Source organism: Cnephaeus nilssonii (genome assembly GCF_951640355.1).
Source record: "Cnephaeus nilssonii genome assembly, chromosome: 19".
Classification (NCBI taxonomy): Eukaryota; Metazoa; Chordata; class Mammalia; order Chiroptera; family Vespertilionidae; genus Cnephaeus; species Cnephaeus nilssonii.
In genome coordinates, this window is record NC_137090.1 from 30,715,026 (window position 1) to 30,742,877 (window position 27,852).

General features: G+C 40.0%; 1 protein-coding gene across 1 annotated transcript; it reads left to right on the top strand.

Moving 5' to 3' along the window:
* On the top strand, positions 1 to 27,245 carry UTP6 (UTP6 small subunit processome component). Its single transcript, XM_079799244.1, has 19 exons — positions 1 to 168; positions 1,681 to 1,765; positions 4,855 to 4,896; positions 5,140 to 5,232; positions 7,017 to 7,064; positions 7,685 to 7,748; positions 8,972 to 9,090; positions 12,091 to 12,168; positions 13,083 to 13,164; positions 13,648 to 13,729; positions 15,075 to 15,259; positions 15,734 to 15,813; positions 16,172 to 16,249; positions 19,328 to 19,507; positions 20,323 to 20,403; positions 20,602 to 20,711; positions 21,473 to 21,539; positions 24,229 to 24,301; positions 25,235 to 27,245. Exons 1-19 carry the CDS (start codon positions 77 to 79, stop codon positions 25,390 to 25,392), a joined length of 1,797 nt encoding a protein of 598 aa, XP_079655370.1. The 5' UTR covers positions 1 to 76; the 3' UTR covers positions 25,393 to 27,245.
* Positions 27,246 to 27,852: the final 607 nt, after the last annotated feature.

The following is a 27,852-nucleotide window of genomic DNA, read 5'->3' on the forward strand; positions in this document are numbered from 1 at the left end:
CTCCGGGATAGGTGGGCCGTTTCAGCGCGTGTCGGAAGTTGAGAAGCTCTGGGTCGGGTTCTGGCGTTTGGACCTCATGGCGGAGATAATTCAGGAACGCATAGAAGACCGGCTCCCCGAGTTGGAGCAGCTGGAGCGCATTGGACTTTTCAGTCATGCGGAGATCAAGTGAGCGGAGGACGAAGAAGAGCTGGGGCGGGCGGAGGGGCGGTGGCGGCGCGAGCGTGTTTGTGTGGCGGGGCCGGGGGTGGGAGTACTTGACTGGTGTTTATTTTTCCTGTCGTGGCGGAAGCCCATCTCTAGCTATTGATGATGCCTGGAATTAACTTCTCATTTATGGCCAGGGGACCCGTCCCACAAAACATGCCGACAGCTCTTTATGGAGCCCGGTCTTGGGGCTTTAAAGGTGGTAAAAACCGGGCTCTCTGCCCCCCCAGGCGCTCACTGCCGGGTGTGTGGTGGGGGAGCGACGTTTGATCACAGAGCGGGGTACTGTCTGTGGAGGGTAGTAGATGCTCTAGAGATGCGAAGAGGGGACCGAGGGAACCCCGGAGGTCTTACTAACAAGACTTGAGGATGGGGGTCCATTTAGTTCAGTAACCTATCCTACCCCAGGGCATAGCCAACAATGTCTGGCGTAAAACTGGCATTCAGTAATTGGTTAAAATTAAGTTGAATAGTTTTAAATCGTTTTCTGCGACTGTTTCTTCATTTTACGACGACGGTGGATGTACTAATGTGATGATGGGATCCTTAAAGTAAACATTGTTAATGAAATGTAACATATCAGTGTGGACTCTTAATAAGGGCTCAGTGAATGTTATTTATTAACTAGAGACAATTATTGGTCTTGCATATCTTGCATTAAATTCTCCTAAAATGCACATTTCCTGTGTTTTTTCCTTAGCTAAATACAGAGAGTCTTCTCCCATAAGTCCTTGTAGAAATAATAAACCTTCCTATGTAGAGACAATCTAGGTTTTGGGTGTGTGTTGGGGGTGTGTGTATGTGTGTGTGTGTGTGTGTGTGTGTGAGTGTGTGTTTTAGTCTGCATGTTGGGAACTCAGAAGTAAGAGGAATTTAGGAAAGATAGTTGATTATTATTAAAACTTAAGTGACCTGAATTTGGAGGAAAAGGACTCTTTATTAATGCCACATATAAATAATGCAAAATATTTAAGATTTTCTTTTTTGGCTGGTGGGAATGTTAGTGGTTCTGGCAATTAAGATGATTTTCATAAAAGTTTAAAAATATATCCTGATGCCCTTAAGAACACAGAAGTAATCATGTAAGAGAATACTTGCTTATGAAGGATAATTATCTGGGAATTATATGTTTTGGTAAATAATGTTTTAAATATATAAAAAATTAAGAGACTTAATAAAACCCATAGTTATTTAAGCTTTGATTTTTAAAAATATATATTTTTATTGATTGCAGAGAGATGAAGGGAGACGAGAGAGAGATTGAAACATCAATGATGAGAGAGAATCATTGATTCGCTTCCTCCTGCATGCACCCCACTGGGGATCGAGCCTGCAACCCGGCATGTGCTCTTGACTGGAATCAAACCTGGGACCCTTCAGTCCGAAGGCTGACGCTCTATCCATTGAGCAAAACCGGCTAGGGCTAAGCTTTGCTCTTTTCAAGTGTTACATTTTAAATGGCTTTCTCCTCAGGGCTATCATTAAGAAGGCTTCAGATCTAGAATACAAAATACAGCGAAGAGCTCTTTGTAAGGAAGACTTTATCAATTATGTTCAAGTAAGTGAAAAATTTAGTTACTTTTAATCTCACACATTTTAAATTAATTGAATGATCAGCTTGATGTCAATTTTCAACAAAGTTCTAGAACTGATGATTAGACAGGTAACTTACAAACAAAAACAGAGGTGGTTTGAGAACAGCATTGCTCCACTAAAGCTTTAGTTCTTGGCAAATAACATTTTTGTTTATGTGGTTGGTAGATCAGAGACTGCCAAAGACACCACATTGTATCAGGATTTCAGCAAGTGATTTGACAGATTCTTTTTTAAAAAATAATTTTAAAAAGTCTTTATTGTTGAGAGTATTACAGATGTTCCCTGCCCCCATTACTCCCTTCCACCCATTCCCACCCCACCCCAGGTCTTCACCACCCTATTGTCTGTATCCATAGGTAATGCATCCTATATAATAAAACCCTAATATATAAATTCTCCGAATGGCGGAACCACTGGTTGCTATGACGCGCACTGACCACCAGGGGGCAGACACTCAATGCAGGAGCTGCCCCCGGTTGGTCAGTCCATGGCGGGGAGGGGAGAGCTCCCTACCCCCTGAGCCAGAAGCTGGGCTAATGGCTGGCGAGCGCAGCTGTGGTGGTGGGAGCCTTCTCCTGCCTCTGCTACATATGGGCAGTAAGGAGCGAGGGGTCCTGGACTGTGAGAGCCCTGGACTGTGAGACGGCAGTCAGACATACCCTGAGGGGTCCCGGACTATGAGAGGACGCAGGCCGGGTTGAAGGACCCCTCACTCCCCCGCCCCCCCCACCCCCGCCAGTGTACGAATGTCATGCACTGGTCTCTAGTATCTATCTATATAATAAAAGGGTAATATGCAAATTGACTGAAAGGCGGAACGACCGGTCGCCATAATGTGCACCGACCACCAGGGGGCAGACGCTCAATGCAGGAGCTGCCCCCTGGTGGTCAGTGTGCTCCTACAGGGGGAGCACTGCTCAGCCAGAAGCCGGGCACATGGCTGGCAAGTGCAGTGGTGGTGGCGGGAGCGGGCCTAAGCCATCAGTCGGACATCCCCCAGGGGCTCCCAGACTGTGAGAGGGCACAGGCCTGGCTGAGGGACCCCCCACTGAGTGCACGAATTTCATGCACCGGGCCTCTAGTATGCATATAAGATCTTTGGTTAATTTCTGACAGACTATCTTGTGGGGGGAAAAAAGGAGAGTGAGTTTGATGATAGTAGCTGGTTGGAAAGTTGGAAAGTTTATGTCTGTAAGTGTCAATTTAGAAAGAGGTTGCCATAAGATTCTTCAGTCCTGTAAATGAATAGAAGATTTGAGTGAGGATAAAATATACATGCTAGCCCAGCTGGAGTGGCTCAGTGGCTGAGTGTTGACCTATAAACCAGGAGGTCATGGTTCAATTCCCAGTCAGGGCACTTGCCCGGGTTGTGGACTTGATTCCAAGTAGGTGGTGTGCAGGAAGCAGCCGGTCAATGATTCTCTTTCATTGTTGATGTTTCTATGTCTCCCTCTCCCTTCCTCTCTGAAATCAATAAAAATATATTTAAAAAATATATATACATGCTAGACTAATTTTCAGATGGGGGAGAATAGCTAATACGTTAGATGACAAAATCAGGATTCAGAACGAACCCAATAACAAGATGAAATGTTATAAGACTAAAGGTTCTGAGCTTGAATTAAACAAAACTAATGGGTCCTGGTCAGTGTGGCTCAGTTGGTTGAACATCATCCTGTGCACCAAGGGGTTGCAGGGTCGATTCCTGGTCAGGGCACATGCCCAGGTGGTGGGCTTGATCTCCAGTAGGGAGCATGCAGGTGGCAGCTGATTGCTGTGTCTTGCTTATCGATGTTTTTCTCTCTCTGCTTTTCTCCCTTCCTCTTTTCCTAAACATATTAAAAAAGCACAACAAAATCCTAATGATATATACAACCTGGCTAAGAGTCTTGTATTTTAAAGAGGTCCTAGGGCTCATAGTAAGTTGCTAACTTAAAATGAGCCAGGAGCATGTTATGTCAAAAAATAGAATTCAGTGGATTATGTTAATGAAAGTAGGGTGCTGGGTAAGTTGAACAGAAGACATTGCAAATAGTAGACACTCAGAAGATGTTGATTTGAAAAAAAGTGTGGAGCAGTGTGTTAGGTTCAAGAAGGACTTTGAAAGGTTGGTTGGAAGGCAGCCAGGATGGAAACGTTGTTCTAGGAGGATTTATTGAAGGAAATAGAGGTGTTTAACTCTCAGGAGATGTAAGAAGTGGCAAATCACTTCACTCTTCAAATATTTAAGAATTGTGTATGGATTAGATTGATTAGTTTAGTTTTAAAAGAGAGTATGACTGAAATAAGTAGATTAAAAACACATATAAACACACTCTCTTAACATATATTTCCACATCCCCCACTTGCACACAACCATATAAACTTGCTATGAGGTATAAGTGGCATTTTATTTTTAGTATTTTTTAATCCTCACCTGAGGATATTTTTTTCCATTGATTGCTAGAGAGAGTGGAAAGGAGGGGGGGGGGAGAGAAACATCGATGTGAGAGAGACACATCAATTGGTTGCCTCCCACATGCTCTCTGCAACCAAGGTACATGCCCTTGACTGGAATCGAACCTGAGACCCTTTAGTTTAAGGGCCTGTACTCGATCCACCTGAGCCAAATCAGCTAGGGCAGTGGTCGGCAAACTCATTAGTCAACAGAGCCAAATATCAACAGTACAACGATTGAAATTTCTTTTGAGAGCCAAATTTTTTAAACTTCTTCTAACGCCACTTCTTCAAAATAGACTCACCCAGGCCGTGGTATTTTGTGGAAGAGCCACACTCAAGGGGCCAAAGAGCCGAAGGTGGCTCGCAAGCTGCAGTTTGCCGACCACTGAGCTAGGGCATATGTAGTATTTTTGAGTTTTGCAGAAGTAAGGTGAATTTTCAGTGAATGCTAGACATTTACTGTAGATTATGCTTTTTGATAGCAAATTATCTTCCACTTTATATTCCTGATTTTTATTTACTTTATGATTTTAGCTAAATGTATTTCCTATAAATGTAAAATATTATAATTTTTCTTATTTTCATCTTTTTTGGTATGTTTTTCTTCCACAGTATGAAATTAATCTTCTGGAGCTGATCCAGAGAAGAAGAGCTGTAAGTAGATGATTTTCTGGAAGTTTGGAAAAATATGGAATGAAATAGGGTGGCTCTATAGCTAGAACTTGGGTTTGGGAAGCAGTTGGCATTGGTAAGTTGCATGATGATGTACTCAAAATGGATGTTTGTAACTATTTGCTTTTTCTGTCAGTTCTGTTGAATGACCAAGTAGGAATGCTGCTTTGGATAAATGTAATTAAACTGAGGCTTTTTGTTGTTGTTTGTTTTTGTTCTTTTTAGCGCATCGGGTATTCATTTAAGAAGGATGAGATTGAGAATTCTATTGTACACCGGGTACAAGGCATATTCCGACGAGCTTCATCAAAGTGGAAAGTAAGTGATCAGAGCTTCCCTAACTGTAAAAGATGTGAAGATATGTATTATACATGTTATGACGTCGATATTCAAATGTTCTGTCTATTTCTATTCTCATCTTGGGTGTCTCAGTACTTACTCTAATGATGGTATCATTACTCGAAACCACTCATTAAGAAAATAGATCTCGCCCTGGATGGTTTGGCTCAGTGGATAGAGCGTTGGCCTGCAGAGTGAAGGGTCCCAGGTTCGATTCCGGCTAAGGGCACTGCCCGGGTTGTGGGCTCGATCCCTAGTAGGAGGTGTGCAGGGGGCAGCCAATCAATGATTCTCTCTCATTGATGTTTCTATCTCTCTCTCCCTCTCCCTTCCTCTCTGAAATTAATTAAAAAAAAAAAATGTCCCTGACCGGTTTGGCTCAGTGGATAGAGCGTCGGCCTGTGGACTCAAGGGTCCCAGGTTCGATTCCGGTCAAGGGCATGTACCTTGGTTGTGGGCACATACCCAGTAGGGGGTGTGCAGGAGGCAGCTGATCATGTTTCTCTCTCTCATCAATGTTTCTAACTCTATCCCTCTCCCTTCCTCTCTGTAAAAAAAATCAATAAAATATATTAAAAAAAAGATATGTATAAAAAAAGAAAATTGATCTCATTACTTTATAGTTATTCTGTGAGGATGGTGCTTAAAGCAGTGCATTTGATACATAATTAAGGATCAGAAAGTTGTCTGGGACTTGTTTTGATATCCCTAAGGAAAGACTTGGATGTGGGAAGATAAATGCTTAGAGTAGGGGCAGTAGCTCAGTAACTTGATTTTCTTCAAGTTCAGCTCTGGGACTCGTACATATTATATGGACTAGAGGCTCGATGCACGGAATTTGTGCAAGGGGTTTGGCCCTCGCAGCCCTGGCTTTGTCCAGAAGGTCATTTGGCTGTCTGGTCTAATTAGCATATTATGCTTTTATTATTATAGATTATATGGGAAGTACTTTGGATTCCTAGGAATGACAAATTTTGGGTTGCTATTCTTTTTATTTTTTGGTTAGTCCGAACCCAAGGCTATTTTTCCCATTGACTTTTATTATTATTTTTTAATATATATATTTTTATTGATTTCAGAGATGGAAGGGAGAGGGAGGGAGAGAAACATCAATGATGAGAGAGAATCATTGATTGGCTGCCTCCTGCATGCCCCCCACTGGGGATCGGGCCCACAATCCAGGCATGTGTCCTTGACTGGAATTGAACCTGGGGACCTTCAGTCCCCATTCCAACGCTCTGTCCGTTGAACCAAACTAGCCAGGGCTCCATTGATTTTTAGAGTGTGGAAGGAAGGGGGAGAGACAGAGAGAGAGAAACATCTATGTGAGAGAAACACATAGATTGGTTGCCTCCCACACGCCCTGACCGGCTGCACTACACCCCAGGCTTGGGATTGAGCCTGCAACTGAGGTATGTGCTCTTGACCGGAATTGAACCCGAGACCCTTCAGTCCTTGGGCTGATGCTCTATCCATGGAGCCAAACTGGCTTGGGCTGGGTTGCTATTCTTGATTGAGAATATTTAAAAACTGCATTGAATAAATTGGATAGACAACAAATTTTGTCTTGGAGCATGATAGGTGGGAGTAGGGAACAGATTGAGTTATTGTGGTTACGAGATCTAAGGCCTAGATGAGGACGAGCCTATATACACTAACAGGTATCATAACTGATTAGATTTTCTGAAATCTGCCTTTGTTTCAAAGTTGTTTTAAATATAAAGTTCAAATTCAGGCAGCTTACTCCATTGCTTTTCTTGCAGGATGATGTTCAACTTTGGCTATCCTATGTAGTCTTCTGTAAGAAATGGGTGAGTATTTGGACAGCTGTGTCTTGTTCCCTCTTTCCTTCTTTTAGTTAGTTGGCCTTTTAAGCCCCATACTTGACTACTGAGTTTCGTGTTTTCTCCAAAGGTGTTAGGGTGAACAAATGGGAAAAGAACCCAAGAAGGCTGAACTTTAGTGTAACAACATTTGCATGTCTGAATGATTCAGTGGCTTTCAATTCAGTTGAAAAGAAAATGATCTTTATGTGTATTTGTTTGTTAAAGTTGAAAAAAATTTTTTAAAATGTTATTTATTTATTTTTGAGAAAGGGAGGGAGGGAAGGAGAGAGAGAGAGAAAGAGAGAGTCTTGTATGTGCCCTGCCTGGAGATTGAACCCACAACCCAAGTGCATCGGGACAACTCTCCAACCAACTGAGCTACTCAGCAAGGGTCTGAATTTTATTTTATTTTATATTTAGGATATTTATGTAGAGTGGTTGACTAGTAAGTAGAAGAAAACTATGAGTGTTTGTGTATGCTTACCTGCCCCTAATGATAGCCCCATTGGATTTTATAGATGGTAAGGGTACAGGACAGATCACTTAAGAGATTAGTAGCAGTGATTTTGCTGTGTAGGAAATATAATCTTTCTTCCTCTTTTCAGGCTACCAAAGCTCAACTTAGCAAGGTATTCTCTGCCATGTTGGCCATTCATTCAAACAAGCCAGGTATAGTGAAATCCTTGTCAATTCTTTTTCTACCTGTTATGTAGATGCATACTATTTTCCTGATAAACCTAAAAGAACTTATTTTGAGAACGTGAGCTTAGGTACTCGGCCTCAGCCGACTTGGTTCCTGAATAACTGCTTCTTCGTTCATCTCTGCCTGCTGTGACCTAGTTACTGTGTCAGGCATTATATCTGTAAAAGAAACTCTTTGGTCCTTTGAGGGACATTCTATTTGAAGGCAGTCATATTTAAGGGATTTCAGAAACTTCCAGGGGAAAGGATTAATACAGAATACAAGAGTGACTGGCACAGAGTAGGTGCTCATGTTTTGTAAGAGAAACACTTCTCTTGTGTGTACTGTGTGATGGTACATTGTTTTACAGTGGAGGTGCTCCTGTGCCTGTTCTCAAGTATTAGGCTCAACCAGACATTGTACAACACACAAGGCTCAAATGGGCGACGTTTGGCACTAGTTTATTCAGAAGAATACAGCAGGACAGCGTAGGTGCCTTTCTTCAGTAGAGTGCTGTTAGCACTTCAGAGTCTAGTAACAGTTCATGTTCGAGGGGATGAGTGGGTAGAGGAGCCACTCTGGCTTAGGAGACCCATGGATGGGCATAGCTTCCAGGGACCCTAGCCTAGTCCAGATGTGGTTACCAACCATAAGTCACTTTTACCAAAGGTAATCTTGCTGACCTTTATTAAGTTTCTAGGGAAATGGTTAGAATGCAAACTCAAGTTTAATTTCCCATCTAGAAGGACAAAAGTTTTGTTTTTTAAGCCTTTATTCCTAGCAGGTATGATAAAAATTTAATTTAAAAATTATGAGCCATTTAAAAAATTATGAACTATTTTAATTAGCGAAAAGAGCAAAATAATTTTATTTCATTGATTCTAAGATGCACACTTTTCCCCCATCATTTTATCACTTTTAAAATTTGTGAATTAAAATGATGTTGACTTTAGATCTGATGAAGTAGTAATAGAACCATAATAACTACTTTTAGATGTTAATATTTACCTGTTTTCTTTAGGGTATTCTTTGTAATTTTAGATAAAGCAACAATACTTTACAGATAACTATTACAAACTCCCTCCTTTTCCTTCCTCTTTTGGTAGGATTAAAAAAATTTCTTTTCAGTATTATAATTGGAGCATTCATTTTTTGTGTGTGCCTGAGTTAATTACTTTATTAAAATGAAGTCTGATGTTTTCATTTATAGCTTTGTGGATTATGGCGGCCAAATGGGAAATGGAAGATCGCTTGTCTTCAGAAAGTGCAAGACAACTCTTTCTTCGAGCTCTGCGCTTTCATCCCCAGTCCACAAAACTTTATCAAGAAGTGAGTGTGTGTGTTCATTACCGAGAGAGTGGTGTCTTACTTTGGTCCTCTGGAGACACACATTCTTTAAGTTAAAAAAAACTTCAAATTATGGAGGCTAGGGGTTAGTAGTGAGTTGCTGGAGAAAGGGGGCTAGGAGGGTACATTTTGGCCAGTAGTAGGTGTTGACCCTGTGCATCTTCTAGGTTCTTAGTTAGACATTAAAGCTCCTACCTGCCCATTATGGTTGGGAGGCGTAGGGAACTGGACCTTACTTTTTTCATTTGCGGGGCAAGGGTTCAGCCATGTTTATACCTTTGTTGTTGTTCTTCTTTTTTTAAAAATATATTTTATTGATTTTTTACAGAGAGGAAGGGAGAGGGACAGAGAGTTAGAAACATCGATGAGAGAGAAACATCGATCAGCTGCCTCTTGCACACCCCCCACTGGGGATGTGCCCACAACCAAGGTACATGCCCTTGACCGGATTCAAACCTGGGACCCTTTAGTCCGCAGGCCGATGCTCTATCCACTGAGCCAATCCGGTTAGGGCTATACCTTTGTTCTTATTTTTTTCTTACCCCTCCTTCCCTCCCTCCCTCCCTCCCTCCCTCCCTCCCTCCCTCCCTCCCTTCCTCCCTTCCTCCCATTCACTTATCTTTCCCTCTCTGCCTCCTTCCTTTCCTTTTCTTCCACTTATTCCCCCCTCCCCCACCCCCTCACCTCCTTTTGGATTCTCTTCCCCTTTTTTCTCATTTTCTTCTCACTCTCTTCGTCTCTTTTTCTTGAGATAGGTACTTTCTTCCCATCTTGGTAGACTTATTTCCCCTTGGAGGGGTACACTGGAACAATGATGGCCATATTTTTGATGAAAGAAAACCAAGCAAATGTTGGAAATGGTGCATTATTGGAAACTTTGCACCCTTTTCTGAGATATTTGTCAGGATAAGGGAGAAATTGCTATTTAGTCTTCAAATGAAAATTACACCTCTATGCTGAGGGGAAAAAGATAATGGGTTTTCATGCTAATTGGTATTGTAGCTGTCCCAACCTTATTTTTGTCTTGTAGTAATTTAATGATGTTTTATATTGTACTCTTTTTAAAAAAATATATTTTTATTGATTTTTTACAGAGAGGAAGGGAGAGGGATAGAGAGTTAGAAACATTGATGAGAGAAAAACATCAATGAGTTGCCTCCTGCACACCCCCTACTGGGGATGTGCCCGAAACCAAGGTACATGCCCTTGACCGGAATCTAACCTGGGACCCTTCAGTCCGCAGGCCCACGCTCTATCCACTGAGCAAAGGGCTTTATATTGTACTCTTGATTCCCTTTGTTTCTTTTCATATTCTATTAGACATTCCTTTGCTGCCTTGGTTCTTTTTATTGAAAAAGTATTTGTAAGAATCAATCTTCCCTGCTGTTAGAGGGTTATAAAATAATATTTTTATTTATTTTTTCCCCATCACTGTTTATTTCCCCTGCATTCTCTCTTCCACCTCTGTCCACCCTCCTGGTGTTATTATTTTACATGTTTTTTGGAGGCTTTCAATAAAGGTTCATACTTGTATTTTCTAAAATGGGAATAGATTTATTGTTTATTATCAAAGTAATTAGAATTTGTTTATTATAAGTTGTTAAGAGAAAATACTTCTATGAAAAAGTAACAGAAAAAGTAATCTTATCACCCATACCTTATGCCAATTACAGATATTTAAAACAGGTTTTATTTTTGAAAAGTAGGACTCTATAAATTCTGTGTTCTGTATTTTTATCTAATACTAGAGGCCCTGTGCACAAAATTTGAGCATGGGTGGGGTCTTTAGGCCTGGCCGGCGATCAGGGCCGATCAGAGCTTCCTTCCCTCAGCTGCCAGCTGCCGGCTGCTGGCTTAGGCCTTCCTTCCCCTGGCTGCCAGCTGGGGCCTTTCTTCGTTCCGCGCTGCCCCCTGGTGGTCAGCGCCCGTCATACTGAGCAGTCAAACTGGTTGGTTGAACTCCCAAGGGGACAATTTGCATATTAGCCTTTTATTATATACGATATCATGAATATAGTTCCATGTTAGTATATATTGATCTATAATTAGTGGTGTTCAAACATTTTGGTCCTCTTTCAATCTTAAATTACTGAGGACCTCAAAGGTCTTTTGTTTATATGGATTATAGCTATCAGATTTTACTTTATTGAAAATTAAAATCAAGAAATCTAACAATAGTTATTTAAAAATAAATTCATGATATGTTAATATAGATTAATTATTTTTAGATGAAAGTAGCTCTTCTAAAACAAAGTTGAAAAAGAAGAATGGCACTATTATACATTTTTGTTAATCCCTTGGATATCTGACTTAATAGAGGACAGCTGGATTCTCAGATCTCCTTTTGCATTCAGTCTTGGGGATAGGGCCCATTATATAGTCTCTGAAAAACTTTAAACTCTTAATATAATAAGAGTAAAAGGCAAGGAACATGTTAGTATTATTATGAAAGTAATTTTCATCTTGCAGACCACCTAAAAGGTATCGAGAACCCCTACATTAGGATTGTAGTATACCATTAGTAAATCATGTTAGTCATGCATTAGTTTCTATTTATATACCTGCTATTATATATTTGCCATTGATTTTTACTTCAAAATAATTACAGATTCTCAGGAAGTTACAAAGATAATATAGTGAGGTCCTGTGTACCATATACTCAGTTTTCCCTGATGGTTACATTTTATAATATCAAAGTAGTATAACATCAAAGCCAGGAAATTATTATTGGTATAATGTGCATATAGTTCTTTTTCTCCTCACATGTGTAGATTTGTGCAGCCATTGCAATCAAGATACAGAATTGTTCCACCATCACACAATCTCCCTCCTTGTCAGTGTCAGCTAGTTTCATAGCAGATAGACCACTCCCCCAGACTTTCCCAGGTCCAATTATTATGGGTAAAAAAAGGGCATCTTACATGTTTCTAATTTAAAAAAGTAATCTCCAAAGCTTTTCAGTTCATCATTTCCCTTCTGTAGTACTTCAGGATGGAGCTGATGCATGCTGAGAAATTGAGGAAGGAAAAGCAAGAATTTGAAAAAGCCAAAATGGATGTGGTAAGAGCCTAATGTGTTGTAACTTGTTAAAAATGTATAGTGTTTTGAGCTGCCTAGGTGTAAGAGAAAAATCTTTGGAATTTTTTTTCCTTTCCAATTTAATGTCATATTTGGAAACTTTAAGATGAGTCTAGAGTTGACTTAGTAAAATGGGCTTAGTAATAAAAATGGAATTTTTTGCTATAAAAATAGACATTTGGACTAACTGGAGTGATCCTCAAAATTATTACCAATGGAATGGCCTCATGCTACTCTTTAATACTTTATGATTTCATGAAGTGGCATATGAATGGAGCTTGAGAAAGGTTATGAGAGGTGTGGTTTCCAACCTCCTTTTTTATATAATTTTTAATGTGAGAATAGTTTTAAAGAAAAGTTTCAAAATGCTAGAACTGCAAAAGGAACTTTGCTATCATCTATTGTGGTTTTGAGCTCTGAAATTAAAAAAAAATTGATTTTAAGAGAGAGGAGGGAAGGGAGAAAGCGAGAGAAACATTGATTTGTTGTTCCACTTATTTATGTATTCATTGGTTGATTCTTGTATGTGCCCTGACCAGGGATCGAACCTTGGTGTATCAGGACGATGCTCTAATCAAATGAGCTACTTGGCCAGCGTTCTGAAATTTTTCATAGAGTTGTACATAGAAAGGTCAATAAACTTGACCTATTCTGGTCTAAATGGGGGGGAGACCTTAAGCCAAGCGATCCCGCACCACTCAGAAGCCTGAGAGAACATAGTTTGAAGATCATCGGTCTTATTCAACTACACATTTTATAAGTGAGGGAACTGGCAGAGAGAGATGTGATTTGCCAGAGGTCATATGGCACAGGTAGTCTAGGACAGTTCATTTTCATCCTAGTTCTTTTCCTACTTGAACTACCTGGTAAGTTATGTTCAATGTAACACTCTTTAGGGAAATCTTGATTATCCTGAAGAAATCCTTACGGGTGAGTTGGCACGGATCATCTACAAAAATTCCATCAACATAATTAAAGGTAGGTATCTTTTGAAAATCTATTTATGATGGGGAAGTGAAACAGTCTACTTATAATGAGGAAGACCTTTAGCTAATTTTGAAAATTTCTGTTAAAAATTCTATTAGAATATGTATAAAACCCTTGATTGTAGGAATAGTGTCCTGTTTCTTTCAGAAAACTTATTGCCCCTTAGGATATACTTGAACATTTCAATAAATTTTTATGTAATGCTTAATTCATGTGGGGAGTTGAAATAGATGATTTAATACATTCCTTTATGCCCTTAAGAAGTTTAGAATAAAGCTACAAGTACTTATAAATACTCCAAAATATTAATAATGGCTTTGCTTTTGTAATAAAACTATGGGTGATTTTTTTTTCCTGCTTTGTCCTATTTCTCAATTTAAAACAAACTAACTTTAGTACATCAGGAAGGCGGTACTTTTAGAGTAAAGTGATACTTCAGAGTCTTACTCCCCTCTCCCACTTTTTAAATTTTAGGTGCAGAATTTCATGTGTCACTGCTTTCAATTGCACAGCTATTCGATTTTGCTAAAAATCTGCAAAAAGAAATTTATGATGAGTAAGTAAAATAGTGGAAAGGTGAATATGGCTGTTCTTACTTTGTGGTAAGGGTTTGAGGTTGGATATTTAGAAAGTGGGGAAGAAGATACCATATTAAATCATTGGAGGGAAACTACATTTTAGGACCATTGTATCCTAGTAAATCATATTAAAAATACATATTCCTGGAGAAGTTGTGTGACTCACTTACTGGCTTCCCTTAGAAAATACTTTGCCTTTATTCAATAACAAGTAAATCCTACAGTTTTTATAAAAATCTATATTTCTGCTTTTCTGGCATGTCTTTTGTCTGTAAAATGAGAGTTGTACTCATGAATGTTTATTGTTGAATGCTGCAGGTGACTATTCCTTTTTTTTTTTTAAAATCCTCACCTGAGGATATTTTTCCATTGATTTAAAAAAATATATATTTTATTGATTTTTTTACAGAGAGGAAGGGAGAGGGACAGAGAGTTAGAACATCGATGAGTGAGAAACGTTGATCAACTGCCTCTTGCACACCCCCGACTGGGTATGTGCCTGCAACCAAAGTGCATGCTCTTGACCGGAATCGAACATGGGACCCTTCAGTCTGCAGGCCGACGCTCTATCCACTGAGCTAAACCGGTTAGGGCTCCATTGATTTTTAGAGAGAGTAGAAGAGAGAGGGAAAGACAGAGAAATATTGATGTGAGAGAAACACATCGGTTGGTTGCCTCCTGCACGAACCCCGACCAAGGGCTGGGACTGGGGAGTAGCCTGCAACCAAGGTATGTGCTCTTGACTGGAATCGAACCCAGGACCCTTCGGTCCACAGGCCGATGTTCTGTCCACTGAGTCAAACCTGCTAGGGCACTTTATTCTTTAATTCTGGTTATATGGTTGTGAATTACTTGGAGCCTACCTATGGGTACTTCACTGTGAGGTAGTACCCCTTACTTTCACAGGAGATAAAGTAGAACGTGGATCTGTTTTCTCTTAGACAACTTCAGGGTTTTGGAAAAGGATTAGGTGTTGCTTTTTCTCTGCCTTTATTATAGAAATGCAAGAGCCTGGATATACTAAGGTTCTCCAGGGCTCAAGGAGGATTGTGTCCTCATACCTCCCTGCTGATTTGACTTTGAGAGCTAAGTTGAAAGGTAACATTTGTGAATGATGTCTGAAACCTAATAAATGGTGACAACTCTGATCATCCATAGACAAAATTTATACAGTGAGTATGAAGATAATCTGAAGAGCCTATTTATGGTAATGGATCGTTAAAGGGGTGCCTTGGATACATTTATAGAGCATAGGGAACTGTCTTTTGGATATTCTGAATTAGTCTCCTGCCATAGGATTCATGCTAGTAAACTGTTTTCCAGCCTTCAGGCTCTGCACACAGATGACCCTCTCACTTGGGATTACGTGGCACGGCGAGAATTACAGATCCAGCCGCAGCCAGGAGAAGAGCAGCCTGCGACAAAGCAAGCCAGAGCACTGGAGATGGGCCGGAAGGAGGACCGCTGCTGCGCTGTGTACGAAGAGGCAGTCCAGACGCTCCCTACAGGTGAGCTGCACCAAACCACGGTGTTCATGAACGGGAAACGAAGCGCCCATTCCCATGACCAGGTCGCTTTCAGGAATCTCTGGCAGTTTACAGTGTGCTTGGCTTTCCAACCTGTTCTTTCTCTGGTGGTGAAAGATGGAGCTTTTATGACCTTCCTTGACAGTAGTGACATATATACACTTATTTGTGGGAAGTGATATTAGGAAGATTGTTTAATTATAATTCCTTAATTATCTTTTAATATAGATTACTTCCTAATTTTGTAATATTGGAGCATTAAGGTAGAGGGCATATATAACATGGCTTTTAATTTTTGTAATCAGAATAGCTATCTGCCCCCCCCCCCCCCAACCCCCCTATGAGATTAGTTTAAACCTTTCTTCAGAGGAGTTTTTCCTTCAAAGGAAAGATGTATGATGATTGTTAAACTAAGAATTGGTGATTGATCAGTGAAATCTTTCTGACTTTTTTCAGAGGCCATGTGGAAGTGTTACATCAACTTTTGCTTGGAAAGATTTGCTAAGAAGACAAGTAATCAATCCCTCAGAGGGCAGGTAAGGACGTGGTCACAGGGCTGAGTAGAAAGTGACTATCTTTTGAAAGAAGGACAGACTCTTTTGGGGCCTGGGACAGCTTCCAAGAACCCCATGCTTAATTGCTCTTTCTCCTTGAGTGACCTGTCATTCTGAAGGTCTAAGTCTGCTTCGCCCTTATCCTGGTCCCCGGGTCGGGAGGTGCTCACTTGCTGGGCTGTGCTTGGGGCAGCTGTCCAGCTCATCTAATCATAAGTGAAACCACCTCAGTCCCTTCTCCCAGCTCTCAGAAATGTGCGAAATTGCATTTGTTCCTATCAGAGGCCGGCAACCTCTGCTGGGATCTTTGTGATGAAGTGAGGCATTTTTCTGATTCCAGAGGCTGGAAAGGACCATGTCTGCATTCAGGAAGGCACATGAACTCAGACTTCTACCAGAATTCCTGTACAAGCAGTGGGTAAGGACACCAACACATTCACTGCAGTTATACGTATTCAGTTCCATTGGGTTTGTGCTGGTGTCATTGTTTTAATATACATGGTTATGTGACTAACACCATTTGGAAGTTTGGCAGGGTGGATGTAGAGAGCATGTACATTTGGCTCTCAGTGTTAGTTGTATGACAAAATGAAACCTGTACCAGTAAAGGGAAGAATGTTAGATAGCGGGAAACACTCAGAACCAGGAGTCACAGTTTGGGTTTGTCCACACTTCCATCTTTTACTGAACATGCCTTTCCTAGCTTTTAATCTCAGTGCCTGGCCCAGGTTAACCATTGGTACAATTAAAACAGATTAGATGTGTTCCTGTGTTTCAGAAGCTGACATTCTAGTAGGAGGCATATTAACCCATTCCTACCCCCAGGGTGGGTAAGGATTGTTACAGAGACCAGAGTAATGTGCTCTGGGAGTACATAGTTCTAGATCAGGTTTTGCCACTTAATAGCGAGGTGACTTGGGCAAATCACTTAACCTTTCTGAGTTTGATTTTAAAATAGTGATAGCAGTCCTTGTTTTTGCCACGTCACAGAGTTGTTGAGAGTATAACATGAGATAATGAATGTGTTAGTGTATTTAAATACCTTTGGAGGGCAAAAAAGGACCAAAATCTTTATATTTGTTTAGTATAACTACACAAATTATACTTTGATTTGTATAACTCCTTACTCGTATCATTATGTGATCTATATATATAAAAGCCTAACCGACCATTACGACTGGTTGACGGAACAACCAGTTGCTATGATGCGCACTGACCACTGGGAGGCAGACGCTCAACGCAGGAGCTGCCCCCTGGTGGTCAGTGTGCTCCCACAGCCAACCTCCAGCAGCCGGCCAACCTCCTGCAGTCCCTTCCCCTGGCCAACTGGCCCCTATGGGCCCCGATCGGGACTGGGCAAGACTGCCCCAATCGGCCCCACAGGCCAGGCCAAGGGACCCCACCTGTGCACGAATTCATGCACCAGGCCTCTAGTTTTTATATAATTACGACTAATGTTTTGCTATTTTGTATTCTATTATTTTTTACATTAACATTCAAAAATACTTTTTATGTATACTTACATAGTGCATGTCCTGTACATTAGACTATTATATTATACCACTACTGAGGTGCCCTTCTCCCACTATAGCATCTATCTGGCAAAACTCCCAGACCTGGATGAGTTCAGCTGCCCCAATTTGAGTTATTGAATGCTGGCACGACAGTCCCACCCTGTATATCCAGATGGGCTTTGCTTTGAGTATTGTCTTGGCAGTCATGCTCCTTATTGCTTATTTTGCCATTTACCACTCTGGCTATATTAAACATCCTCTGTTCTCCAAATCTCTCATTTTGTTCTTCCTAACCCTATCACCTCATCAATCATTCAGTGACCTTGCCTTTAATGAGAATGCCTCAACATACTGTTGCTGAACTTAAAATGCTTTGCTGATTTCTACATCCATCCTTTGTCCAGAATAATCCCCACTGAATGTTCTTTTAAAGTTGATTATCAGATTATTCTGTGGCTTTCCACTGTCCTTTGGATAAAGCTGCTCAGTGTCATTAATTTGGCCCCTGCCTGTATTTCCAGCCTCCTTTGCCAGCCCTGCAGTTTACATCCTACCCCTCCAGCCATTCTGAACTTGGATTTCCTTTTGTATCCAAGCTGTCTCTCATCTTCAGCCTCTTTGCATATACTGGTTGGAATCTCTGCTTTCACCTGACTAATGCCTGCTTTTTCTTAAGTCTACTGGTAATGGTGCTTCTTTATTGGTTGGAGGCCTTTCTCATCACTGCCATAAACTCTGCTTTATACTCTGATAGCAATGATGCTTTTTCTGTCATGGCACATATCAAACTGCTAGACTGGAGGCTCTGTTGGTGGTAGAGAACGCACCTGATATTCTCATGATTGAATTTAGCATATACAGCATGAAATAAAAATCTTACTGAGTGAATGGATTATATACTCCCCTTTTATTTGCTGTTTCACAATTTTATAAAATTGAATTGGATTTAGGTTTTTTCCTGTTGTTAGAATAGTGTGTTGCCCGGCCAGCGTGGCTCAGTGGTTGAGTGTTGACCTATGAATCAGGAGGTCACGGTTCAATTCCTGGTCAGGGCACATGCCCCGGTTGTGCGCTCAATCCCCATTGTGGGGTTTGCAGGAGGCAGCTGATCAATGATTCTCTTTCATCATTGATGTTTCTATTTCTCTCTCCCTCTCCCTTCCTCTCTGAAATCAATAAATATATTAAAAAAATAAATAAAATAAAAAATAAAATAGTGTGGATACAAGCATTTTGAACAGATTAGATTTCCTTCTGTTGATATACTTTTGGGCCATATTTGTTAAAATATCATTCCCAAGTTTAAGTTAGAATGCTTTTATGACTCTTGTTACATAATGTCAAATTATATTTTAGAAAAATTGTACCAGCTTATAGTGTGCTCAACTTTGTTTGAATGAATAAACTTGTTTCCTTACCAACCCACAAATACTGGTTTTATTTTTACTGATTTTAAAAATATATATTTTTATTGATTTCAGAGAGGAAAGAGAAGGGAGAGAAAGAGAGAAACTTCAATGATGACAGATAATCATTGATCAGCTGCCTCCTGCATGCTCCCTACTGGGGACCAGCCCACAATCTGGGCATGTGCCCTGATGGGGGAATGGAGGGGTGACCTCCTGGTTCATAGGTTGACACTCAACCACTGAGCCATACCAGCCCAGCTCTTTACTGATTTTTGTATTCTGTTTGGTGGATATGGATTTTATTACAGTGAACTATTTTACTAAAAACTTAACTTTCAATCTAAATTATTTAGGCCTTCTACTTTTCACCTCTTCCCTATTTTTGGATACCACTTGGGAGTAGGAGCAGGGAATGGAGGAGGAATTACAAATTGTTCACTTTGTGCCTGTTTGGCACCCATAGTAAAAGGCTTAGTGGAAGGCTATTGAACTATTGCCTCATTCCCCCCCCCCCCCCCCCCATTACATAGATAATTCAGTATTAATTTTCCACTGATCCTTTGTTTTATCCAGATCGAGTTGTTGCTGCAGAATGACTTCCTTAAGGAAGCTCTGCAGGTGGCAGTGGCCGGGGTTGAATTGTTTAGAGACTCTGTGATGATGTGGCAGATGAAGCTGCAGGTGCTGATTGATTCCAAGAGCCCTGACATAGCCAGTCTTTTTAAAGAAGCCTTTGCATCCCTGAAACCCCAGGTCTGTGAGTATTTCATTCTATTTGGGAAACCTTATAAGACTTCAGCCAAAGCATATTTGGAGTGTACTTGTCTCATGAGAGCTGGCCCTAGAGTACGTTTGTGATTTAAGGGTCAAGAGTAGAAAAATTTATTTCCATTTAATGGCCTATTTCTAATTCTTTATTTGAAAATTGACTATATAAAATTTTTATATTCCATCTAGATATCCTACAAGTGAGAAATATTAATAGAATATTCTCACTTGCTACCAAAGCTGAACTTAAGCCTGATTTTTAAAATACACGTATATTTCTAAACTTTAAAGGTTAACGGACTAAACCTTAAAGCTTTGCAGTGCATCTTTTATATTAGTAGGAAAAAAGTATTCCAGAAAGTAAAGTGGGGAAAAAAAATCTTAAATATTTTACTGCTCATTTGCGTGTGCCTCTGAGACATGAGTGAAGGTTAGATAGTTCAGCCTAGATAATTAGTACTTGTGTTGTGGGCCCTAAAGAGCAGAGACCTCGGTAGGTATAGGTCTGACTAGCTATCGGCTGTTAATTGCTTAATTAACTAATAGATAATCAATTATAACTATAGGCAGCATTCCCCAACATAAGGGAACTAGAGTTAACAGGAGAGTATTGCTTTGGTGACTTGTTTAGAAGGCTGTATTCTGGCATGTCATTCCTGGTCACGGAGGCTTCTGTCAAAGCGAGGACAGAGTGGGAATGAATCCATGGTTGTCTTAGGAGGAACGTGTCTTTATAGCGACTAGCTTTCAGAGTGTAGTGCTCAGCTCTCATTTCCTAACTTTTTTTTTATTATGAGCAGGTTTGTCTGCCATTGTGGATTTCTTGGGCAGAGTGGAGTGAAGGTGCCAAAAGCCAAGAAGACACTGAAGCCATCTATAAGGTATGCCCGCTCTAAGTCTTGTAGCGGGTAGGGGGTGAGCAGATAGGATTACTGGTTGGCTAGCTGTCGGGTTATTTCTATAGCAGCTCTTCCTAAAGCACTCTTTATTGAGCAACCTGGGATGGCTCTGGGAAAATGGTATTTTGATATTTATAAATTTCCTCACACAGCTTGTGTCTTTTTTTTTTCAAATTGTAGAAAGCTATCTTAGCTGTCACGGGTGCTGACTCAGTCACTCTGAAGGAAAAGTATCTGGATTGGGCTTATCGAAGTGGTGGCTACAAAAAGGCCAGAGCTGTGTTTAAAAGGTACTCACAGATGTTCATAGCTGTACTAGTTTCTCCACTCCACACGCAGCTCCTCATACCCAGATTACATGTATCACAAATGGTATCTGAGGAAGTAATCCCAGAGACTATCAAGAAAGTTTTATTATTATTACTTTTTTGAACAATAAAAGCAAGTCATACCTATTATGAAAAAGAAGAAGAAAAAAGCAATAACTAATATTTATTCTAATCCCTCCATCAAGAGAACTCATGTTGCTTTATCATCTTACAATTTGTCACATATTTCAAATTATACTATAATTACATTTTATTTGTCATTTTTATTGGTGAATATTAAGCCTGGCCTTTCCCCTATCATTAATAATTGTTCATAGACATTATTTATTAAAAATAGCTATATGATATTCTACTCTATAGATGTGCCATAAATTATTTGGCACAGTAATACTGCTTTGATGAACATTTCTGCACAAATATATCCATGTTGGAAACGATTGCCCTAGAATGTATTCTTAGAAGTAGAATTATTGGTCTCTTTCAAAAGACCTTGGGATGTAGTAGAAGTGGGAACTTAAGACTCTGAAAGTGAGAAAGAACAGGAAGAAAGCTGGATAGGAAAGAATTTGGTTGTGGTGAAGCGTATCATTGGAGATTGAAAGCATTGAGTGACTGGCGGTTAAGTCCAGTCCTTGCATTGAATTGTGGGCTTTATTGAACCACGTTTTGTGGTGGTGGTGGCTGTCATTATGGAAGATAACATTGCCCCCTCTACTTTTTAGTTTACAGGAAAGCCGTCCATTTTCAGTTGCTTTTTTCAGGAAAGTAATCCAATTTGAAAAGGAGCAAGTAAGTGTTCTTATCTATTCATTTCTTGTCTGGGAAAATTGATTAGTGGTTACTAATTTATTGCAGCATTTTAATATTTAAAAAGCTCATTATAATACAATATAAATTTCTGGTCCCTTTGTCTAATCCTTTTTTTTTTTCATAGAGATGGTTTAGGAATGATAATCAGGCAAAGAAGAGAAAGTACCTGTCAGGAAATTGAATACTTAGATGTCACCCCTTATAGGAAGCCCTCCCTGCCAGGCACTGTTTCTGCCTCCACAGCATCTTGTTTGTCTCTTGTATTGGGTTATGAGGTAAAGAGTAGGCACCCAGTAACTGCTTCTGATATATATATTTAAATATTTTTATTGATTTCAGAGAGGAAGGGAGAGGGACCGAGAGATAGAAATATCAATGATGAGAGAGAATCATAGATTGGCTGCTTCCTGTATGCCCCCCCTCTGGGGATCGAGCCTGCAACCCAGGCATGTGCCCTGACTGGGAATTGACCGTGACCTCCTGGTTCATAGGTAGACGCTCAACCACTGAGCTACACCAGCTGGGCTGTTTCTGGTATTTTTTTTTTTTTTTACATGAATCATTATTTATTTATTTATTTTTTTAATTAAGGTATTATATGTGTACATATCTTACCATTGCCCTCCCCAAACCCCACTCCCATATATGCCCCCATGTTTCTGGTATTTTTAACAAAGCAAGTGAGTGAGGAAAAATACAGGAAAGTCTGTTAGTAAACTAATACACGAATATCAAATGTATCTGTAAATCCCATTACAGTAACACAGCCAACCATGTTTGTTACTTTTATTGTTTTCTTTAATTTTTTGTTTACTTATATGCACAGTTTTGTACTGTTTTATTTTTATTAATTTTAGAGAAAGAGAAGCATTAACATTTTTTTATTGTGAAGTTAGTACCCACTATATGGCTAGGTGCATAATTAATCAGCATTTTGATTTAGTCCTTGTAGTTACTCTAATATATCATTATCCTTGTTTTATGTGTGAGGATCCTTTTAACGTCAGAGGATTTTTAAAAAAATATATTTTTATTAATTTCAGAGAGGAAGGTGAGAGGGAGAGAGAGAGAGAAACATCAGTGATGAGAGAGAATCATTGATTGGCCGCCTCCCGCACCCCCCCCCCCCCCACTGGGGATCGGGCCCGCAACCTGGGCATGTGCCCTTGACCGGAATCGAACCCGGGACCCTTCAGCTCCCAGGCCAATGCTTCATCCACTGAGCCACATCAGCTAGGGCTAAGGTCAGAGGATTTAAAAAGTTTGCTGAAGGTCGCCCTGGCCAGTGTAGCTCAGTTGGTTAAAGTGTTGTCCTGTGCACCATAGGATTGCAGATTTGATTCCCAGTCAGGGCACATACCATAACTTTTACTTCACTCTGGACGTAAATGCATATGACTTTTCTCTGAGTAAGTTGAGAGCCAGGCTATGCTCATCTTAAGCTCCAACCCTCCTCTCCTTCAAATACCAGGTTGAGGGTTTGATCCCAGGTTGGGGTGTGTACGGGAAGCAACTAATTGGTGTTTTTCTCTCACATCGATGCTTCTGTCTCTCTCTCCCTCTCTAGAATCAATGAAAAATATATCCTCGGGTGAGGATTAAAAAAAAATTTGCTAAAAGTCATATAACCAGTATTTATATATATACTAGAGGCTCAGTGCATGATTTAATCATGCACCTGGTGCACCAGCTGGCTGTCTGTCCGCTGGTGCCCCAGGCCTTCCGAAAGCCTCCGGCGCGGCGGAGGCTTTTGAAAGGCCTTGTGCCGGCGCAGACAGACAGACAGCTCCCCCGCTTTGGCTTTTGGTCGCGGGGGAGCCGGCTGGCTGTCTGTCCGCCGGTGCACCAGGCCTTCCGAAAGCCTCCGGCGCAGCCATGACACAGACGCGTCCTGCTGGCCCAATCAGCTACCCCGGCCACCCTGAGTCCCGCCCCCTGCGCCTCCTGCTGGCCCAATCGTGGGCGTAGCGGAGTGATGGTAATTTACATATTACCATTTTATTATGTAGGATTGCCTCAATAGAAATTTAAAAAAAATTTTTTTATTGATGTCACAGAGGAAGGGAGAGAGATAGAGATAGAAACATCAATGATGAGAGAGAATCATTGATTGGCTGCTTCCTGCACACCCCATACTGAGGATTGAGCCCACAACCCGAGCATGTGCCCTTGACCGGAATCGAACCTGGGACCTTTCAGTCCACAGGCCGACGATCTATCCACTTAGCCAAACTGGCTAGGGCTAAAAAGTTTTAAGGTAGACATAGCTAATATGTGCTAGAGGCCAGGTATTCAAAAGGAAGAAATCCCTAGCCATAGGGAGTAGAACCTTCTGCATTTATTTATTTCAATTCTACTCCTCCCTCAGGGCTTTCAAATATACTTTCCTGTGAAGCTTCCATATTCCTCCCACTGAGAATTAATTAGGCTTTTTCCATGCTACCATAGCAAAGTGCTTTTTATCACTAACTTTTACTTCACTCTGGACGTAAATGCATATGACTTTTCTCTGAGTAAGTTGAGAGCCAGGCTATGCTCATCTTAAGCTCCAATCCTCCTCTCCTTCAAATACCTAATAGATGGTAGCTGCTTAACAATGTGGTTGAAATGAACTTGTGACATCATTAATTAAGGTTTTGAGGCAAGATTGTCTGATTATTTTTGTTAGGAATCCTGCAAAATGGCGAACTTGAGAGAATATTATGAGAGGGCTTTGAGAGAGTTTGGATCTGTAGATTCTGGTAAGTAAACTTCAGCTCTAGACACACAAGTCTGTTTGCATGTGTGATTTGTAACCTATCAGTGTGGTTAGAACAAGTAGTGTTTCTTAACTTTTGGGTCATGGCCCTCTTTGAGAATAAAACTTGCATCCTTGCCCTGACTGTTCCCTCACTTTGTGCATAAGTACTTGCAGATATAACTTTACTTATAATTTCAAGTTCACAAACTCAAGAGTCCATTGGTCTTCTATTCTTGAATAGAGGAAGATTTGCTTGGTTTGGTTCTCTTTAAAAAATGTAGTATTTGTAAGGGAAAGTTAATAATGAGGGTCAGAACAAAAAGGAATGGGAGTTATAGTAAAGGGGTAGTGGCACGCTAATTGACATTAGTTGTCATTGACTGTTGCCACATTGTCCTCATTTATAGGACTTGCAAACCATACTTCTGGGTGCAGGTATGTCATGTAAATTACTTAGCACTCAAAAACTGACATGTGTAGTTGTTAAACCCACATTTTAAAAAATGCATTAGTTCTTAAGAGGTTTCAACAGACCTTCTGATGGAGTGCGTGAAAAAACTTGCTTACTAACCCAGACAGGTTTTGTTAAGCATGGTAGAGGCTTATAGTGAACTCATTGAGGTCAGTTTCACCTTGAAACAGAGACTCAACAAAATTCTGCCTCTAAAATATTTAGTCTATTTGAGTTAGTAAAATACTAGTATATAGATTACTATGATTAAAATGAAGTTTTCTACTTAAAAAATAGTTTTGATATATCTAGTGTAAAGATGATGAGAGGTATTGTTTCACATAGGGTTCTATGGAAATAACAAGAAATTAAGTTTCTTACAAATCCTGTGGTAAATTGATATTAAATAATTAAGTTTACCTAAAAAAGCCTCATCCTTTATCTAATTGTATGTTTATAGTAAGTTTTTGGTTCCCTTTAAAGATCTTTGGATGGATTACATCAAAGAAGAATTGAACCACCCCCTTGGTAGACCTGAGAACTGCGGACAGATATATTGGCGGGCCATGAAAATGTTGCAGGGAGAGTCAGCAGAGGCGTTTGTTGCTAAACATGCTATGCATCAAGCTGGCCATTTGTGAAAAGAGGAAGACCACAGCAACCTTGTAAAATAGTGTTGTGAGCCCTCTGGGCAGGTTTTGTTATGAATTCGTCTGCAGATTTTGAGATATGTTTTAATTTTGTGTTAATCTTTAATTCCAGGAAACAGACCTGCTGTTTCATGGCCAGAGGCTACTTGTTGAGGCTGGATCTACTGTAGGTTCTAAATGTTTTCCAAAATATGTGGAAATCACACAACTGATTAGAGTATCTCTAATCTCAACCGAGGGGTGGTTTGAAATTTGAAGAAAGTACAGTTCTGTTTATTTATTCTCTCCTTACTATAATAGTATACATGGTATGCATCTGTTGTAGAAAATATGGTGAGAATAGAATAATGGAAAGAAAATAAAGGTATTCTGTCATATCATTTGGAGTTAAACTTAGTAATTTGATTTCCTTGATCAGAATTGGGTTTATTCTCTTAGATCAGTCATTCATAAGTGGGAAAGAAGGGAAGCTCTTTGGGATGGAGGTAGCGGTTGGAGGAACAGAGCTGGATGTCCTGAGAGCTGGCTAAGGTAGCCGAGAAGGATGCTGGGTATTGGGGGAAAAGTCCTATAAGAAGATTAAGACATTATAAAACTGTCTTCTATCACTGGGACTGATCTGCAGAGAAATGTTTACTGTGGGGTAGGCCTGGCAAAGGGCAGGGATAGGGAGTAGATGAGAGCTGCAGAGAAGGGCTTCAGAGGCGATGATGGAGGATGGCTTGGAGCAGAGAAGGGCATTCTGGGAGCAGGGGAGGCAGTTGGTATTTTATATTTTTAACATTATAATGTCACTGGGAGAAGCATTTAGTACAGTTTACTTATGTTTCACTTAATGTTTTTTAAAATAGACTTAAAAAACATTTAATTTGTAGCATTTCTTTGAGTAGATGAGCCATGACTTATTTTATTAATCCCCAATGGCTGGACCTTGTCATTTGTAATTTTTTTTATTATAAATGCTATTGATGAAGATTCTTATAAATCTTTTTATATCCCTGGTTATTTGTTTAGTAGGTTGACATCTGACAGAATTATTAAAGGATATAACTTTTTAAAGGAATATTAATTATGTATTGCCAATTTACAATGTATGAAAACACTTTCAAGCAATGTATGAAAATGTCAGCACTTTTGGCTGCAGTGGATATTTTGTATTTTTAATCATTTTAATAGGTGAAAAATGACATATGTGCATTTCTTTGACATTAATGAAATTAATGTATTTTTCCTGGTTCTTATATTCTCATGTTCTTTGACAGTTTTTTGAACTTTTTTTCTTACTAATTTGTAAGTTTTTTATATATTAAGAACATTAACCTTCAGTTTGTCTCTCCTTTATTGCAAATAATTTACCCCAGCTGCTTTTTTTAATGTGTGTGTGTGTGGTATGTTTTTTGACATCCAGAGGTGTGTTTTTAAGTGTGTGGTTTCCGTTGGTAACTTTTTTGTTTTGTTAATCTTCATGAGAGGATACTTTTCCATTGATTTTTAGAGAGAATGGAAGGGAGAGGGAGAGACAGAGAGAAACATTGTTGTGAGAGAAACAAAATGATTTGTTGACTCCTGCACAAGCCCTGACCAGGACTGGGGATAGAGCCTGCAACTGAGGTGCCCTTGACTGGAGTAGAATCCAGGATCCTTCAGTCTGTGGGCCGGCACTCTATCCACTGAGCCAAACTGGCTAGGGTGATAACCCTTTTTATTTGTGGCCATTTTCTCTCTGTTGATGTGTGGCAATACCTTTATTATGTATTAAATTCCTATGAATATTATCTGTTTTAGGGCATTTTTATTTTGAGCTTTTGCACTGTAAATGCTTGTCATTTGTTTTAAAATAAGAAAAAGTTTCTTTTTCCCTCTTATTAAGTTTGGGGATGTTTATCATTCTAAATCATTGTGTGGCAATTTTATTTTAGGAAAGAGATACTATGTTGCATGTAAGAGATGAGGACAAAGAGTGTGGTGGTTGGCTTCTTAGAGCAAGGCTATGAAGGTGGTTTCCCCGGGGTTATCATAACCCTATGTCTGGTTCTCACGATTGCAGGTGATGGAAATGCATTTAGCTAGTGCACTTGGAGTTGTACTGTTAGATATGGTAGTTTCTAGCTACATATGGCACTTTACATTTATTAAATGTAATTCAATTTCTCATTTACACTGGCAACATTTCAAGCGCTTAATAGCCATATGTTTACCATATTGGACAGCACGGATAATAGAATTTTTTTCTTCCCATCATCACAGCAGGTTCTTTGGGATAGAGTTGAGGTAGATAAATCAGGTTAGATTTGAGGAAACTGACTCATGGGTCAGAACAGAGTACATATTAATCCATCACATTCTCTTCCCTGTGGGAAAGAAAAACATACATATCAGCTGTCACACTAATTTTTTCAAATGTCTTATGTAGTTTACAAACAGTACCTACTTAGAAGGAGATGAGGGAAT

Excerpts from the sequence above, each read along its gene's own strand:
- UTP6 (XM_079799244.1), top strand. The coding sequence starts at position 77 with ATGGCGGAGATAATTCAGGAACGCATAGAAGACCGGCTCCCCGAGTTG. Across the intron at positions 13,730-15,074 it reads CAAAAAGAAATTTATGATGA|CCTTCAGGCTCTGCACACAG; the intron begins GTAAGTAAAATA and ends ACTGTTTTCCAG. Across the intron at positions 21,540-24,228 it reads TCCAATTTGAAAAGGAGCAA|GAATCCTGCAAAATGGCGAA; the intron begins GTAAGTGTTCTT and ends TATTTTTGTTAG.